Below are 17911 nucleotides of genomic sequence, written 5' to 3' on the forward strand. Positions count from 1 at the left end.
AATTTATAAGACTATGTTCTATTTCTCAGACTATAAGATTAAGTAGAGGTACTGCAAAAATAGTCACTCCAAACTTCAGATCTCTCTTGCTTATCGTTTTGTGTGCTAGTCTAAAATTTCCCTTTGTGGAGCAACGAATAAGGTATGACTTGATTTAAATAAGATGAAAGAATACTTAAAAAAAAAAAAAAAACCTTGACATTTGATGTCTTAAAAACACGCTGGTGCTTTTAACCAAAATATTCTAATGACACGCCAGCAGAGTTCCTCTGTTTAAACTTTTCCATGGACTCCACCCTGCTATCACAAAACCTTCCTGGAACGTCATATGAGATGGCTTGCGTCCCATAAAGGAACTTAAGCTTCTAATTAAACATTGTCAAGGCAATATTAAATTGAGTCAGGAGATGGTTAAAGAGCAGAAATTTGGGTTTGTGTAAGAAAACCAGGGAAGCCGACATCATATTCGGACAGGGATTCCCAAACAGAGGGTGGCTTGAGTTACAAATGGGGTCAGGAGAAAGACTCGGAACATCCTCTTTTATTTCACAAAATAAAATGTTTTTTCTGTGTCTCCACTATTATGTTTAATATTTAGAAATGTTACTGTGAGTCACATTCCGACAAGCCATGTTTAAATTAATAGGGTTCATGCTACAACCCCTGGCAAAAAGTATGGAATCACCAGTCTTGGATGAGCACTCATTCACACGTTTTATTCTGTAGAACAAACTCAGATCACAAACATGATACAATAATAGTCATTCCAAAGTGCACCTTCTTGGCCTTCAGAAACACTAAAATAAATGAAGAAAATGCATTGTGATAGTCAGCAAATGTTACTTTTATAGACCAAGCACAGGGAAAAAAATATGGAATCACTCAATTCTGAGGAAAAAAATATGGAATCACTCAATTTTCAGGTAGAAAATAAGGACTCACCCAGTCAATTTCCTTTCCCTAAATTGACACCTGCCTCAGATTAGATCTGCTCGTTAGTCTGCAGTTAGAAACAGCGCAGTTATCACACCTTGGAGGGCTGCTGGACCAAGTGGATTGGCAAGAATCATGGCTCCAACAAGAGAGATGTCTCTTGAAACAAAAGAGAGGATTGTCAAACTTCTTAGGCCCTGTCCACACGGCAATGGATTCAGGTGACTCCGATACAATTGCTTATCGTTTAGGCCTGGCGTCCACACGGCACCGGCGTTTTGGGTGCCCAAAACGCAATCTTTTTGAGAACGGGTTCCAGAGTGGAAAGATCTGACAACGTTGCCGTTGTGAAGTCGTCTGGATGAGTAGAACGGATTTGTTTACGATGACGTCACAACCACATGACTGTGAGTGCTTCACGCCGGGTAGAAGTGTAACGAACTCGATGCGAGTTGTCAACAAATCCTATAACTTGGTTCATGAAACGCGCTTACAAAATATTTTCACTGAATATTTATTGTGTAATGGTGCAACGTGAGAGAGAGAGAGACTCTGCCCTTAGGGCAGAGTCAATCCCGCCAGCAAAAATAGGGAAAAAAAGGAGCGATCTCACCTCTTCAGATGTTGGTTTAAGTCCTACAATACATTCCTCAAAAAGGGCGTAGAAGAACAAATTAATCCATCAACGTGTAGCATTCAATTTATTCCGGAACATTAAAGACGCCACCTTCCGCGTAGAATCATACGTCATCCTCGCCGCCATATTGGATAGGTCAAAGCGGAGAATAAAGATTCATGTGCTGCGTTTAACTGTACCAACAGGTTTACCGTCCAAACGAGATTACATGGGATTACCTTTCACAGGTGAGAAACAACAAATTAATCCATCAACGTGTAGCATTCAATTTATTCCGGACCATTAAAGACGCCGCCTTCCGCGTAGAATCATACGTCATCCTCGCCACCATATTGGATAGGTCAAAGCGGAGAATAAAGATTAGCTGCGTTTAACTGTACCAACAGGTTTGCCGTCCAAACGAGATCACATGGGATTACCTTTCACAGGTGAGACTGGAAAAATACTTTTCATTGTATTTGGTCATTATAATGTAATTTTACGAACAGATTTTTCTGACTTTGTGGCTAATATGAAGTCTCGCGCATAATAGTTTATGCGCATGCGTCCTTACTACTTCTATTGTTCTGGTGTCTCCGAAGGGACAGTCTTACAGCGCCCCTAGAGGTGTGGCATGTGTATTGCATCGTTTTCAGCAAGCGTTGCGTTGCCATATGGACCTGATATTTTACTGATCGTTGCCCATTTGGAGGCGATATATTTTTAAATAACATCTCGTTGCCGTTGTCGTGTGGATGTAGCCTTTAAAGCCAAGCGTACTGGTAGACCAAGGAAGAGATCAAAGCGTCAAGACAAAAAACTTAAGGCCATATGTCTTGAAAACCGAAAAAGTACAACAAAAGAAATGAAGCATAAATGGGAGGAAACTGGAGTCAATGTACAAGTATGTGACCGAACCGTGAGAAATCGCCTAAAGGAAATGGGATTTTCATATAGGAAAGCTAAAAGAAAACCATCATTGACACCTAAACAGAAAAGAACAAGACTACAATGGGCTAAGGAGAAGCAATCATGGACTGTGGACGACTGGATGAAAGTTATCTTCAGTGATGAATCACGAATCTGCATTGGACAAGGTGATGATGCTGGAACTTTTTGTTTGGTGCCGTTCCAGTGAGATTTATGAAGAGGACTGCCTGAAGAAAACATCCAAATTTCCACAATCCTTGATGATATGGGGCTGCATGTCAGGCAAAGGCATTGGGATGGTGGCTGTGGTTACTTCTTCAATAAATGCACAGGTTTACATTGACATTTTGGACAGTTTTCTTATCCCTTCAATTGAAAAGATGTTTGGGGATGATGAAATAATTTTCCAAGATGACAATGCATCGTGCCATAGAGCAAAAACTGTGAAAGCATTCCTTGGTGAAAGACGCATCCAGTCAATGTCACGGCCTGCAAATAGTCCAGATCTCAACCCAATAGAAAACTTGTGGTGGAAATTTAAAAAAACGGTCCACGACAAGGCTCCGGCCTGCAAAGCTGATCTGGCAACTGCAATCAAAGAGAGTTGGCACCAGATTGATGAAGAATACTGTTTGTCACTCAAGTCCGTGCCTAAGAGACTGCAAGCCGTTATAAAAGCCAGAGGTGGTGCAACTAAGTACTAGTGATGTGTTTTGAATGTTTTGTTTGTCTGTTTTTCATGATTCCATAATTTTTTTTGCTCAGAATTGAGTGATTCCATATTTTTTTCCCTGTGCTTGGTCTATAAAAGTAACATTTACTGACTTCCACAATGCTTTTTCTTCATTTCTTTTAGTGTTTCTGAAGGCCAAGAAGGTGCACTTTGGAATGACTTTATTATTGTATCATGTTTGTGATCTGAGTTTGTTCTACAGAATAAAACGTGTGAATGAGTGCTCATCCAAGACGGGTGATTCCATACTTTTTGCCAGGGGTTGTATTTGAACCCTTTTCACTATCCTGACACATGGCACTAGCAATAAAAACAAGCAAGTTTCCCCATCCATCTGCCTCCGCTAAAGAAGCTAGTGCTGTGACTCAAATCGCATACTTGTGTACGATTACTCATGTTTTATTCCAGACTAACATTAACCATTTTTCGTATTAGGCTACGATCACGCTACAGCTCGTGTTGGGTTTGTGAATACATGGCGATGAAAAATTGTTAGCCTCACCACTAATCGTGCGAATGTTCTCCAAGCTTCACGAGTTGTTTTTTTTGCTGTGTCTGTCTTATGAGTGGCCAAAAACATGATGAAAAATTTTAATGCATGCCTTGAAGTTTGGCGTCGTCGTTTTCGTTGACAAACTAAGCGGCGAATACTCGCAGATGGGTTTGGGAATACTTACCGAAGCTCAGGGAGGCATCACTACCAAAACGCCTCATTTTCATCAATAACTCATAGCAAAGCTGTCGTGTGAGCATAGCCTTACGGTTTAAAAGCCTCTCGTGTAGCCTTCAGCCCTACCCAGAGGTCTGCTTCGTGTATCAGTGTAAGGTTGGAATTTTTTTTTTTTTAATGCAGCAATCAGAACAGCAGCAAAGAGACGGAGCACATCAGTGTGTTTTAACATCACTGAGCATAAAGTAAAATATTTTACAGTTTGATTTATATATAAACCTTTGCCTCATCACACCACCCTGGTATGGATTATTTTTCTGTCATAACAGTACAGACTGGCAAGTCAATTCAAGTTTGTTTTTTGTGTTTTTCTTTTGTCAATTATGTTACACACATGTAAAGTACAGTCCCAGTGAAAAGTTTGTACACCCCTACTCCATTCTTAAGTTTTTCTGTATTTTGATTGTAGAACAGTACTGAAGACTCCAAAATTATGAAATAACATGTATGGGAATTATGTGGTGAACAAAAGTGTTTCAGAAAACATTTTAGATTCTTCAAAGTAGCCAGCGTTTACCTTAATGACGCTTTGCACGCTATCATCTTAACCAGCTTCATGAGGTCGTCACCTGGAATGCTTTCCAATTAACAGGTGCCGTGTCAAAAGTTAATTAGTGCAATTTCTTGCCTTCTTAATATGTTTGAGATCAAATAGTAAAAATAATACAGTAAATAGCCCTATTCCACAACTGTAGTAATCCATATTACGTCAAGAACCACTCAACTAAAGCCTAGGTCACAACCGGACGTACAATTTTTTTTTTTTTTGGCTGTGTGATCTTTGGCGTTTCCCCAAATCGCTGGATTTTTTTTTTTTTCGTGGAGAAAGACGCACGTTGGCCGTAAGTTTGTCTTGCAACCTGAAAAAAACGTAAAGCTTTGTTTGACATGACAAAGAACCTCTGCGGCCAGTCTACGGCTCGAAAATCAGCACGTCACGCGCGCCCTCCGTGCGTTTCTTGCGTTTTTTTGCACGTAGACCGGCCGTAGGAGCACGTATGGCCGGTTGTGACCTAGGCTTAAGTAAAGAGAAACGACATCCATCATTACTTTAAGACATGAAGTGTCTTTTAATTAATAAAAATAAAGAAAACCCATTGAATTAGGTGTGTCCAAACTTTTGACTTGTACTGTATGTTATGAACACAGCTGTATAATGTAATTGGACGATTGCAGTAGTCCTGTATTCTAAGGCTATGTTTACATTAGACCGTATCTGTCTCGTTTTCTTCGCGGATGCACTGTCCGTTTACATTAAACCGCCGGGAAACGGGAATCCGCCAGGGTCCACGTATTCAATCCAGATCGTGTCAGCTCCGGTGCTGTGTAAACATTGGGATACACTGTGCTGAGCTCTAGCTGGCGTCTCATTGGACAACGTCACTGTGACATCCACCTTCCTGATTCGCTGGTGTTGGTCATGTGACGCGACTTCTGAAAAACGGCGCGGACTTCCGCCTTGTATCACCTTTCATTAAAGAGTATAAAAGTATGAAAATACTGCAAATACTGATGCAAATACTGCCCATTGTGTAGTTATGATTGTCTTTAGGCTTGCCATCCTTCCACTTGCAAGTGGTAAGTGATATGCGCTGGGATCACACACACAGCGGCTCAGTCCCGAATCACTGCTTGTTCACTTCACTCGTGTGCTCTGTGAGCTGCGCAGGGCCGGAGTGCGCACCCTCCAGAGGGCACTCGCTGTTCAGGGCGGAGTGATTTGGAGCGCAGGATGCCTGCGGAGCCGAGCGTATCCGTGTATTGGTGTTGCTGTGTGCACGCAAATCGTGTATTGGTGTTGCTGTGTGCACACTAATCGTTTTAAAAACGTTAATCTGATGATCCGCTGATACGGTCTAATGTAAACATGGGCTAAATCTACAGTAAAAAGGTAGAGTGGGTAAGGCTTGGGGTTCCAGAAAATTTTATGTCATGTGGGATCATTTGCCAAAAAAGTTTGGGAACCCCTGCATTCAGACAACCGGAGTTAGTGTTGTTCATGTCACGCCCAAGTGTTTTGTAAATGATAAATGACCAAGGAGTTAAAAGAAGAACCTGGTAGAGTAAGCCGAGTGAAATGATAAAGATTTTGGCGACAGTAGATTTGGGGTAGTCACATTCCTGTAGGCAGGACTGTAACTTTGAGAGATCTAGATATGCAAATCACCAGAAGAGCTTTGATCAGCAAAGGGAGCAGATGTGCATTGTGTGTGGGTGTGTGTTCATCTCCCCTCCCTCTCTCTTTTTTTTTTTTTTTTTTTCCTCCGTTCTGTATTTACTGTTTGTTGCATTGCAGGTGTGCAGCACACATCACTGACTCACTCTTTCTCTCCCTGCAGGTATGGAGTGGTGTCGGCTACAGACTGGATGACATTGCTGACCTGTCTCAGTCCAACATTCTGACTGCCCTGTTACCGTGACAACCCTTACTGAGGACACCAGCGGAACTCCGTCCTTTTTATGCTCTCACCTCCCATTCTCTCTTGTGCACCTGTACACACTCCTGTCTTTGGCTGTTTTGCATTACTTGCGCCCTTCCTTCCCCTCTTTCCCTCTCCTCTCCTCTCTTCTTCCCCTTCCTCTCCTCTTCTTTTCCCATCCCTTTCTCTCCTCTGATCTTTCCCTCTGTCCTGGAAGAACCCCACCTCGAGAATTTTGACCTTAGGCCGAGAAGATGAGCTGGCTGAGTCGTATAACTCCCAGAGGTCCAGATGGGCGGAACAGTCGGAACATTGCCCCATCTAGCCCATGCACTGCCGACCCCGAGACATGCCTGATGGTGTTTGAGAACCATTGGAGACAGGTGATACATGTACACAAACACATACAACTGTCGTTTCTGGTCACAATTCCTGCTCACTTGTGTATTTACTACAAAATATCTGGCTAATGAAGACTCCCTAACACAGGGTGTGTGTAAGAGCCTGGTTTAGGGCTAGACTGTGAATTGTCGGGAGAGTCTGACTGTATATTCTTAGTGTAAAAATGACATGTGTTGCTATTAGTGCTGTCAAAGTTAACGCGATGATAACGCGTTAACGCAATCTCAATTTAACGCGATTTAAAAAAATAGCGCCGTTAACGCAAATTCTAATTTGGCCCTGCGAGTCACCCGTTGAGGCTTGTCGCGCGCTGCTTCAATAAGAGTACGTGTGAGTGATGGAGAAAGGCATAGACATATAAACATCCTCGCCGCCATATTGGATGGGGCAAAGTGGCTGCGTTTAACTGTACCAACAGGTTTACCATCCAAACAAGATCACATGGGATTACCTTTCACAGGTGAGACTGGAAAAATACTTTTCAATACTGTTCCTTCAGTCTTCAGTTTCCCAGCTCATCTCCACCGGGTAGGTGTAGAGTTATAAGCAGTGAGAATTAGAGAATACAGTGCCACACTATGATGAACGTTTTTGAACGTATGATGAATGTTTTTATTTTTATCTGTTTTTTTCTTCTTTTATGGCAAATACTTCTCTTCAAAAGAAACTGAGTAAAATAAAACATTTTATTTTCACAGTGATATGCACTTTATTTTTCATCCCTTGGTTTTCTCATCTAATATGGAAGTTATGGATGTCAGTGGCTGTGACTAGACCCCGAAGCTGCCGCCAGGCGCCGCTAAAACCGCCATTTAGAATTTGAGCCGCCGCCAGCCAATAATTTTGTAAGCCAATTTGAGCCGCTATCTAATAAAATTTGGCTGAGCCACTAAGAATTGTGTACATCAAATAATGGGTTTATCCACATCATGAGCTACAAGAAAAGTGACACAAACATGATCAACTGTACACACTAGTAGTAACACAATAGAGACGTATAGGCATACACTGTAGAGATTTAGAATTGATATCACAGCACAGAGAGCCACCACAAGCTTGCCGTTGTGACTACCTGTCTGGCTTCCCGCCCCTCACACCGTTACCACGATACACTGGGGAACCCGGGAACCCACCCAGAGCATCAATCGACTCCGATATCGACGAGATGGCTGCATTCTTTGCCGCTGCTGAGGGAAAGTGTAAAGGGATTTTTTGTTTGTTTGTTTGTATCACATACTTCGAGATTGATAAAAAAAAAAAAAGTACTCCACCACTCTACTTTCATCATAGTAAGATAGCTGCCAGTCCTTCACTGGTCATTGCTAGTGAGAGTAGATAGCTAGATGCCTTCCTCGAACAATCCAGATTAGCTTATTATTAGCATTGAACTACAATCTTGCTAGATTTATATTTACAATGAAGTAAGAGACCAGGGGACCTGTGGTAATTTGCTATTTATTCCCCCCATTTGTTTGATCCGTTCGCCCGGATATATGCCACACAGTGACGTCCAGTATCAGCCATTTGTAGCCATAAACATTTTGGTGGCTGCAGCAGCCATTAAGGTTTTGGCTGAGTCAGCTAGCCAGCCAATAATTTCATCAGCCAGCCATTATCCTGAAAACAAATGGCTTTGGGGTCTAGCTGTGACGAGACGTGGTATGCTCTGCAATAAAAAAAAAAAAAACATTGGTACAAAGCAAGCCCATTCACTTTTTTATGCTGATAAGAGAATTACAATGGTTTTTCATGACAAAAATGTGCGATTAAATTGCGATTAATCGCGAGTTAACTATGACAGTCGCGACATTAATCGCGATTAAATATACTCAACAAAAATAAAAACTTTACACTCGTTTCAAAGTCAATAATTTGAACATTTTGGAAAATAGGTTTGAAATAACGATTGTATTCAATTATCTTGTCATTAAAGATGCTATAGCATACAGATCATGTTTGTCATGGAATCGGTTCTACCGGAAATGCGACGACAATGTCCATGACCAAAAACTGTGAGTCACAACTTGATGAAATCATGTCAATATCGGGTGTGTCCTCCATGGGCGTTCACAACTGCGATACAACGTCTCCTCATGGATTGGATGATGCGTCTGAACACAGCTTGGGGAATGCGCCGCCATATTTGTACCAACATGGCACCAAGCTCCTGCAAGTTCTGTGGAGGGTTCCTTACGGTCGGCTGTGGTGCCAGTTTGATGGAGACGTGTCTGGAGATTATGGATGGTCTGTCGACTGCATCCCATAACCCTCGCAACGTCAGTGACGGATGTTCCCGTATTCAGCATGCCAATGGCACGTTCACGCTGAATGTTTGACAGTTGTGGCATTGCAAATTAACGAATAATTAACCATAAAACCTTGTTTTTCTGAGATGATACTCTACTCTGCTACCGTGAGATCAATTGCACGTGTATCAATAGGTCACGTCACTTGTGTCACGTGGAAACGTGATTTTAGCGTGCAGTGCTCTCGCACGTGCTACGTAGGCCCGACCAGTAGAATGAATGTGTGACGTAATGCCCTTGACAATGCATTTAACCATAATCACAACAAGAACTCTTTCAAGAAAAGTTTCTAAACACTATTTGAAAAATGAGTGTCAAGTTTTTATTTTTGCTGAATATATTTTAATCGCTTGACAGCACTAGTTGCTATACATGTGGTCCTGACCATGTCTTTTATCACTTTTTTTTTTTCCTACTAGCCACCCAGACAAACCACATTTTTCCTCTTTTCCATCAAAATAACCACAGATGTGATTTTTCTCAAATAGGACGTCTCTCCTCTCACCTGAAGCCGGTTGAAATTCTGTTCAGGTTCACTACTTAGCTTTCAAACTGCATCTGTTGTGTGCCTTGGCATTTCAGTTTGTAGATGACGGAAAACTCTTTAAAGTTATTAAAGCCATTTGGAGAAGTAGGAGGCACACACTGCTTACATCAGATGGCAGTGGTTAGTTAAAAATGTTCCAGGAACAACAAAAGCATGTCGATCCAGGACCATATCCTGTTCTTCGAAGCATGGCTTTGCCAGACATTTCATCTGTGTTTGGTTCAACTGTGTTGGGAGCTGAGACGGTCTAAAAATGTCAAGCATCTGGGCTTCTGTGAGAACTGAGCTGGGAAACACCCGACTCTGTTGCGTGCATTACCTGGTCACCATGATAGTACAACCCCGATTCCAAAAAAGTTGGGACAAAGTACAAATTGTAAATAAAAACGGAATGCAATGATGTGGAAGTTTCAAAATTCCATATTTTATTCAGAATAGAACATAGAGGACATATCAAATGTTTAAACTGAGAAAATGTATCATTTAAAGAGAAAAATTAGGTGATTTTTAAATTTCATGATAACAACACATCTCAAAGTTGGGACAAGGCCATGTTTACCACTGTGAGACATCCCCTTTTCTCTTTACAACAGTCTGTAAACGTCTGGGGACTGAGGAGACAAGTTGCTCAAGTTTAGGGAGAGGAATGTTAACCCATTCTTGTCTAATATAGGATTCTAGTTGCTCAACTGTCTTAGGTCTTTTTTGTCGTACCTTCCGTTTTATGATGCGCTAAATGTTTTCTATGGGTGAAAGATCTGGACTGCAGGCTGGCCAGTTCAGTACCCGGACCCTTCTTCTACGCAGCCATGATGCTGTAATTGATGCAGTATGTGGTTTGGCATTGTCATGTTGGAAAATGCAAGGTCTTCCCTGAAAGAGACGTCGTCTGGATGGGAGCATATGTTGCTCTAGAACCTGGATATACCTTTCAGCATTGATGGTGTCTTTCCAGATGTGTAAGCTGCCCATGCCACACGCACTAATGCAACCCCATACCATCAGAGATGCAGGCTTCTGAACTGAGCGCTGATAACAACTTGGGTCGTCCTTCTCCTCTTTAGTCCGAATGACACGGCGTCCCTGATTTCCATAAAGAACTTCAAATTTTGATTCGTCTGACCACAGAACAGTTTTCCACTTTGCCACAGTCCATTTTAAATGAGCCTTAGCCCAGAGAAGACGTCTGCGCTTCTGGATCATGTTTAGATACGGCTTCTTCTTTGAACTATAGAGTTTTAGCTGGCAACGGCAGATGGCACGGTGAATTGTGTTCACAGATAATGTTCTCTGGAAATATTCCTGAGCCCATTTTGTGATTTCCAATACAGAAGCATGCCTGTATGTGATGCAGTGCCGTCTAAGGGCCCGAAGATCACGGGCACCAGTATGGTTTTCCGGCCTTGACCCTTACACACAGAGATTCTTCCAGATTCTTTGAATCTTTTGATGATATTATGCACTGTAGATGATATGTTCAAACTCTTTGCAATTTTACAATGTCGAACTCCTTTCTGATATTGCTCCACTATTTGTCGGCACAGAATTAGGGGGATTGGTGATCCTCTTCCCATCTTTACTTCTGAGAGCCGCTGCCACTCCAAGATGCTCTTTTTATACCCAGTCATGTTAATGACCTATTGCCAATTGACCTAATGAGTTGCAATTTGGTCCTCCAGCTGTTCCTTTTTTGTACCTTTAACTTTTCCAGCCTCTTATTGCCCCCGTCCCAACTTTTTTGAGATATCATGAAATTTCAAAATGTCGCACTTTCGACATTTGATATGTTGTCTATGTTCTGTTGTGAATACAATATCAGTTTCTGAGATTTTGCAAATTATTGCATTCCGTTTTTATTTACAATTTGTACTTTGTCCCAACTTTTTGGAATTGGGGTTGTATGTAAAAGTGTTTGTGCTCTTTCTGTGTTCTAAGGGTGGTTAATAACGTACAACATTTTCATGTCCTCATGTTCTTACATCTTGATACTTAAATAACTTTGATGCCTTTCTTGTGCAATAGCTGTGTCGCTTGTAAATTTTACCTGACTATGCAAAGAAATGCAGAATTGTTAGTGTGTGTCATGGATGCTGTGTTAATCCTATGGGGGAGGACGCTGTTTCAAAGGGATAAATATTTATTCTAGACATTCCTGAGGCATTCAAAAGTGCCGCTGTTTTTCTCATCCACATTTACAGGTGTCGTGGGTATTGGAGCAGAGGGACTCTGTGGCTGGGGGAGCTGATGATTTGACAGCAGTGAGGAATCACACTGATCAAATGCTGTGTCTACTGGCAGAGGAAAAACCAGCAGGGGGCGACAGTGAGCCACCAGGTTCAAAATCACCCACTTTAACTTGCCAAATGCCCTGTGTAGGCATTCAAGCACATCAGTAATATGTGAAGTATTTTATACTGTGAACTCAGCTGAGTAGGTGCTAAAGAACAAGTTGCATGTTTCATCATTGGAAACATCTCCTCTGAAGATTTATGTACATTAGCTTTGGTCAAGAAAAAAAGCATTTAAAAAAACAGGAAATGTGCAATAACTAACTGATAAAAAGTGTTAACAGGAACTGTGTAAACTGTGAATTAAACTCAAGCCCAATAACCTTGTTGCTATTATTACATCTACTCCTCAGCTTTAGGCCCCATTCTGGAGCTGGTGGTGTCCGAGAACATCCTGGAGCGACTGGTACAGTGGCATGTGCGCCGTGGTCTGGACCCTGACAGCCAGACAGCTCTGCTGAAGCTGTTTGAAATGCTGATTGGCCAATCCCATCAGCCCTTACTCCAGAACAGTGCCGTGCTTCAGCCACTGCTCATCTTGCTGGGAGCCTGTGTAGACCCTCAGCTCGGCTGTCCCCCGAACCTGGAGGCCAGCCTCGTACTGCTGCTCAACCAGGTGTGTATGTGTGGGTTTAGAACCTCAAATGAAAAATTATGTTAATTAAAGATACACTTAGCAAATTTAATGTGAAACCTGTCCTACTGCTTTCTACTAGCATTGTCAGATAAAACCGTAAATTTCCGATGTCTGGTGTCTTCATAGAAAACAAAATACCATAACACTTCGTAGTAGTGTTGAGTAAAGTGTGCTCTCCCCCCACCCCCACCCCACCCCCATGAATTACTTTGACTATATTTTACTATGGACCCTTTTCACGTGACGTCACGACAAACGCGGCCGCCATTTTGGACATGTACTACCAGTAGTTTACCACAGCCAACATTGAGGAACGGCAGCAAAGAAAGTTTTTACTTTCAGCAAGACTTCCATCATGCCACTATATTGTTGTACACCTGGATGTAGTAACCATCAACAAACAAGGCAAGGTTTATCATTTTATCGGATCCCGACGGAGAAGATGGATAGCGGCCATTAACAGGAAAGATTGGCAGCCCTCGGCATACCAACACTTGTGCAGTGACCACTTTGTTGGAGGTAAGACGAATAAAATTAGCCAGAAAAGGCATTACATTGCTGTTAACATTCTGTGGCGGCGAGTGTGTAACCAAATAGGTTAAAATAACCCATTGTAACCTCTTTGTTCTTCTGTAGTAGCTATTGTTGACTAGCTAATGTCAACAACATATGTTACTGTAGCAATGTTTACGTTCAGTCATTTGGATGACTGTTAAAACCTTTCAGTCTCGAGTTTTTCCTTTACTGTATTTACTAGTTTACTGTAATTATGATCTGGCAGCTATTTACACCGGATCCAGTGTAAATAGCTGCCGGAGCCAACGTCCGAGGTTCCGGAGCGCGCTCCGGCTTGCTCCCCCTCAAATTAAGCAGCGCGCTCCGGCTTGCTCCCGGAGTGCTCCGGCCGAGGTTCCGGAGCGCGCTCCGGCTTGCTCCCCCTCAAATTAAGCAGCGCGCTCCGGCTTGCTCCCGGAGTGCTCCGGCCGAGGTTCCGGAGCGCGCTCCGGCTTGCTCCCCCTCAAATTAAGCAGCGCGCTCCGGCTTGCTCCCGGAGTGCTCCGGCCGAGGTTCCGGAGCGTGCTCCGGCTTGCTCCCCCTCAAATTAAGCAGCGCGCTCCGGCCGAGGTTCCGGACCGCGCTCCGCCTTGCTCCCCCTCAAATTAAGCAGCGCGCTCTGGCTTGCTCCCGGAGTGCTCCGGCCGAGGTTCTGGAGCGCGCTCCGGCTTGCTCCCCCTCAAATTAAGCAGCGCGCTCCGGCTTGCTCCCCCTCAAATTAAGCAGCGCGCTCCGGCTTGCTCCCCCTCAAATTAAGCAGCGCGCTCCGGCTTGCTCCCCCTCAAATTAAGCAGCGCGCTCCGGCTTGCTCCCGGAGTGCTCCGGCCGAGGTTCCGGAGCGCGCTCCGGCTTGCTCCCCCTCAAATTAAGCAGCGCGCTCCGGCTTGCTCCCGGAGTGCTCCGGCCGAGGTTCCGGACCACGCTCCGGCTTGCTCCCCCTCAAATTAAGCAGCGCGCTCCGGAAGCCGGATGCGCGCTGCTTAATTTGAGGGGGAGCAAGCCAGAGCGTACGTCAGTGAACAATCCTGGTGGAAGCAGGTAAACGTCGTTCTCTAAGCCTGCTAACCTCAGTTTTTGCAAATACCTCTCCCTCTGCTCGCCCTGTAAATGCCCTACGTCGCTGGATAGTGAAAGTGTTTTCTGCATCTCGCTCCTTTTTCTTTTATGTTTTTTGTTTGTCGCCTTCCTCACATTCAAACTGATTCGAGCCGAAGTCCACTACATGTCCAAAATGGTGGTCGCGTTTACGAAGGTCACGTGACTGAAAAGGGTTTATAGTGGAGCAACACACATTTTTGTATTTAAAATAACATTATTAAATATATTTGTTGCAGAAATTCTGTCCGTTATTTTAACCATTTAGTTTCAAAGTGAAATAATTTACACTCTTCCACACCACCTGTGATTTTGCAAATATTATTGACCTAATATTGTGATAAACCTTAATGCACGTGTAATAACTGTGGTGTTGTAAAGTGAACAAATAGCATTGGTCCATAGGACATTTGTTGTTAAGCAGTGAAAACATGAATCAAGACATCCTTTGGGTTACTAAGAATGCAAATTAGTTTGAGTCCAGCCTTTTTATTAAGGTTACAGATAGATAGTCTAGCTCAGTTTCTCCTCTGTTTGATCCATTTGTTTGGGATTGCTTCAAGTAAATTCTTGCGTATGTGTGTCTTGAGGTTTGTGTGTCCATGGCGAGGCAGCCTGCTGTGTTGGAGCTGTTGTTCAGGTGTGGTACAATACAGCAGGGTCCCACAAATCTGCTGATCTTCTCTCTGCTGGTACCGTTTATCCATCGAGATGGAGCTCTGGGACAGCAAGCTCGCGATGCCTTGCTTCTGGTCATGGCTACCTCGGCCAGCAACCACGCTGTGGCCCGCTACATCACTGAGAACTCCTACTTCTGTCCGGTAGGTGTGTGGGCGTGTATGTGCAGGAGTGTCTAGGGGGGAAAAAAGTGTGTGGAGGGAGAGTGGTATCATGATTATCTGATTTATAACGCTTTTTCATGGCCAACTTTATTTTCTTCACTATAGGAAATGTGTAGCAACCTGAGAAAACCATTCACTTAGTGAAATTCAGTCCCCTCTGAAAGTATTGGAATGGCAAGACCTGTTCTTTTTTTGGGTTTGAGATCAAAAGATGAACAAGATGATAGAATTTCAGATGTTACATCTAGATGTGTTAAACAACTTGGAAATGGTGCCTTTTGTTTGAACCCACCCATTTTTCAGCTGATCAGAAATATTGGAACACGCAACTAATGGGTGCGTGTTGTTGCCCAGGTGTGACCTGTTGACTTAATTGTTCAGATTATCAATAGTGCTGAATGTCTGCTCTTGGTTTGGGCCACAGTTTTCACCTGTGAAGACTGCATTTGTTGTTTAAAAAAAAAAAAAAAAAAAAGGATAAACCAACATGAAGACCAGAGAGCTGTCTATTGGAGAAAAGCAAGCCATTTTGAAGCTGAGAAAAGAGGGAAAATTGGAATTGCTTGAAAATGAAAGAAACTACTGATGTACCCAATAAAAACCCCACATTGAACAGGTTGGCCAAAGATGCCAGTAGTTGATGAGAAACATTGTGAGAGCTGTGAAGAAAAACCCACAAACAAGAAGTCAGTGACTTCAACAACCTCCACAGGGCATGGGTGAAGGTTTCACAATCCACCATTTAAAGACCTTGAAAATAGAAATATAGAAGTCATACCACAAGATGTAAACCACTCATTACATGGTTTTCCCCAAAGCGTTTTGTGTATCGGGCCCGATATGCTTGCTCTGCCTGCCGATACGCTTAGTCGCTTTAGTTAAAATCCAATACGCTTAGATTTATACAAATGTGTTAAATTTCCTACCCACAAGTAACTAGATGCATAGGAGAGCAAATAACAGATCCATTTACATATTGATTGATATTTGTGTCAAACAAGCGGCCTTTTCTCCAATGTTTGTGTTGATTCTGTCAAAGTAATATGTCCGCGTGGTATGATGTAAACAAACTAATCTGTTGGTTATGTCAAGATCACGTGTTCAAACCGTCCAATAAAAATATCGAAAGAAAACGTCAGACATCCTGGAAGTTTCTGATTCATTATAAGCGATCTCATTGGCTGGCGATGTCGTCCCCCACCAGACGGACAAAGCCGACTGATTTTAAATCACAAAAGTTTGACCTCGTCTATTATCATTCATGAACGTGTTTATAAGTACATAATCTTTCTGCAAACTTAAATGTATGAATTAAGTTTTCTTTTCCTTTAAATGTTTTAATCTTAATCTAGCCCATTTAATAAAGTGCAAAAATTTAAACTTTATAATATGCAGTTGCCTTACTTTTCTTTTCAGTGTATCTTAGTTATACATATATTATGGTAATTGCATCAAACATTCTAAATCATTAGTTATAGTAATACAGCAACTTATTTTAAGGTGGCAGTTCGTAGGTTCAGATCCCTTTGTGATCAACAGAAGGTCATGATTGATCGATTCTCTTCGTTGGATTGCATAAGATGGAGCAAACCACTGTTCATATTTTCACACACATTTTTGTTACAACACTACTTGATCATAGATAATTAAGGGATCCCCATAGGTTTTCAATCTATCATATACCTCAGTAATCTATAACAAAACAGTTTAACTTGCATGTTGAACTTTAAGGTGAAATTTCAAATGTGTGTACATTAATACTATTTAGGTCAGAAATCATTGAAACACTGTTAAAATCTATCCTATAATCATGGATCTAAAACCTCTCAGACCCTGAAAATGCACCCGAGAGCATCTATTTTCAAAAAAAATTTTCCAGGGGGCATGCCCCCGAACCCCCCTAGTTTCATTTCGCACTGTTGGCGCTCAATTGTCTGTGTATTATCATGCCAGAATTTAGGGCTTTAATTTTTTTCTGGGGAAAACACTGCATAAGCAGTAAAATTTGGATGGCCAGTGTGGACTTCACAAAGAAATATAGAGATGAGCCACAAAAGATCTGGAACCAAGATTAACCTGTACCAAAGTGTTGGGAAAGAAAGGATCTGAGCATGACCCAAAACATACAAGCTCCAGAATGAATTCAGAAGTCTACAGAAACAAAGGACTTCATTAAGGGATAAAGCGGAAGGTTCTACACTGGCCAAGTCAGTCATCAGACTTTAACCCCATTGAGCATGTGTTTCACTGCCTGAAGTGTATCCTGAGGTGAGAAATCCCCAAAATAAACAGCTGAAAGAAACTGCTATATAAGCCTGGAAAAGCATCACAAAATAAGGATGCATGAAGCCGTTGCAGCTATTACAGGAAAATTATTTACTTTAAAACTATCTGTTCCTAGACTTTGGCTCAACTAAAAATTGGATGGTTGTCCCAGCGCTCGAAACTAACGGTGTCCCGGGGACCATAAAAAATGTCATCGGGACACAAAATTATCATATCTGGGACAATCCCGGGACAATGGAAAAAAATAGATCTAGAAAAAAAGTTCTACATTAATATTATTTACAAAGCCGTAACACGTACGTAGACATTCACCTAATTTGTCAATTTTAATTTTAAAACATTAACAGCGAAAAATACATAGTAGCTACACTTTCGATGCACCTGCATCCGTAGGCTACAGAGCAGCGCATTCTGTTCTAGAATCTTCGGCCGGAGTCCGCATTATATGGACTTGGAATGGAATTGCTACCGCACACGCCGCGCCGACTCTTGCCAGAACAAAAATGCTTAAGTGGTTGAAGCGGACCAACCGCGGGGAAGAAACTGAAAGCCCAGACATAACGTCTCCGGGACCTTCAGGATCCAAAGTGT

At 42.4% G+C, this 17911-nt stretch overlaps 1 protein-coding gene across 5 annotated transcripts in view; it reads left to right on the top strand.

Moving 5' to 3' along the window:
- Nucleotides 1-17911, top strand: part of fhip1b (FHF complex subunit HOOK interacting protein 1B) — a 105748-nt gene that overhangs the window by 68087 nt on the left and 19750 nt on the right. For 4 of the 5 annotated variants that reach the window (XR_009655351.1, XM_060929473.1, XM_060929474.1 and 1 more), the window contains 4 exons: nt 6282-6745; nt 11816-11951; nt 12259-12521; nt 14783-15013. Coding sequence is in view for 4 of the 5 variants with exons in the window: in XM_060929473.1 (XP_060785456.1) it covers nt 6617-6745; nt 11816-11951; nt 12259-12521; nt 14783-15013 (759 nt within the window). In the remaining variant the exon portion in view is untranslated. The remainder of the gene's footprint in view (nt 1-6281; nt 6746-11815; nt 11952-12258; nt 12522-14782; nt 15014-17911) is intronic. The other variant, XM_060929475.1, reaches the window with a different exon arrangement.

Source organism: Neoarius graeffei, chromosome 9 (genome assembly GCF_027579695.1).
Source record: "Neoarius graeffei isolate fNeoGra1 chromosome 9, fNeoGra1.pri, whole genome shotgun sequence".
NCBI lineage: Eukaryota > Metazoa > Chordata > Actinopteri > Siluriformes > Ariidae > Neoarius > Neoarius graeffei.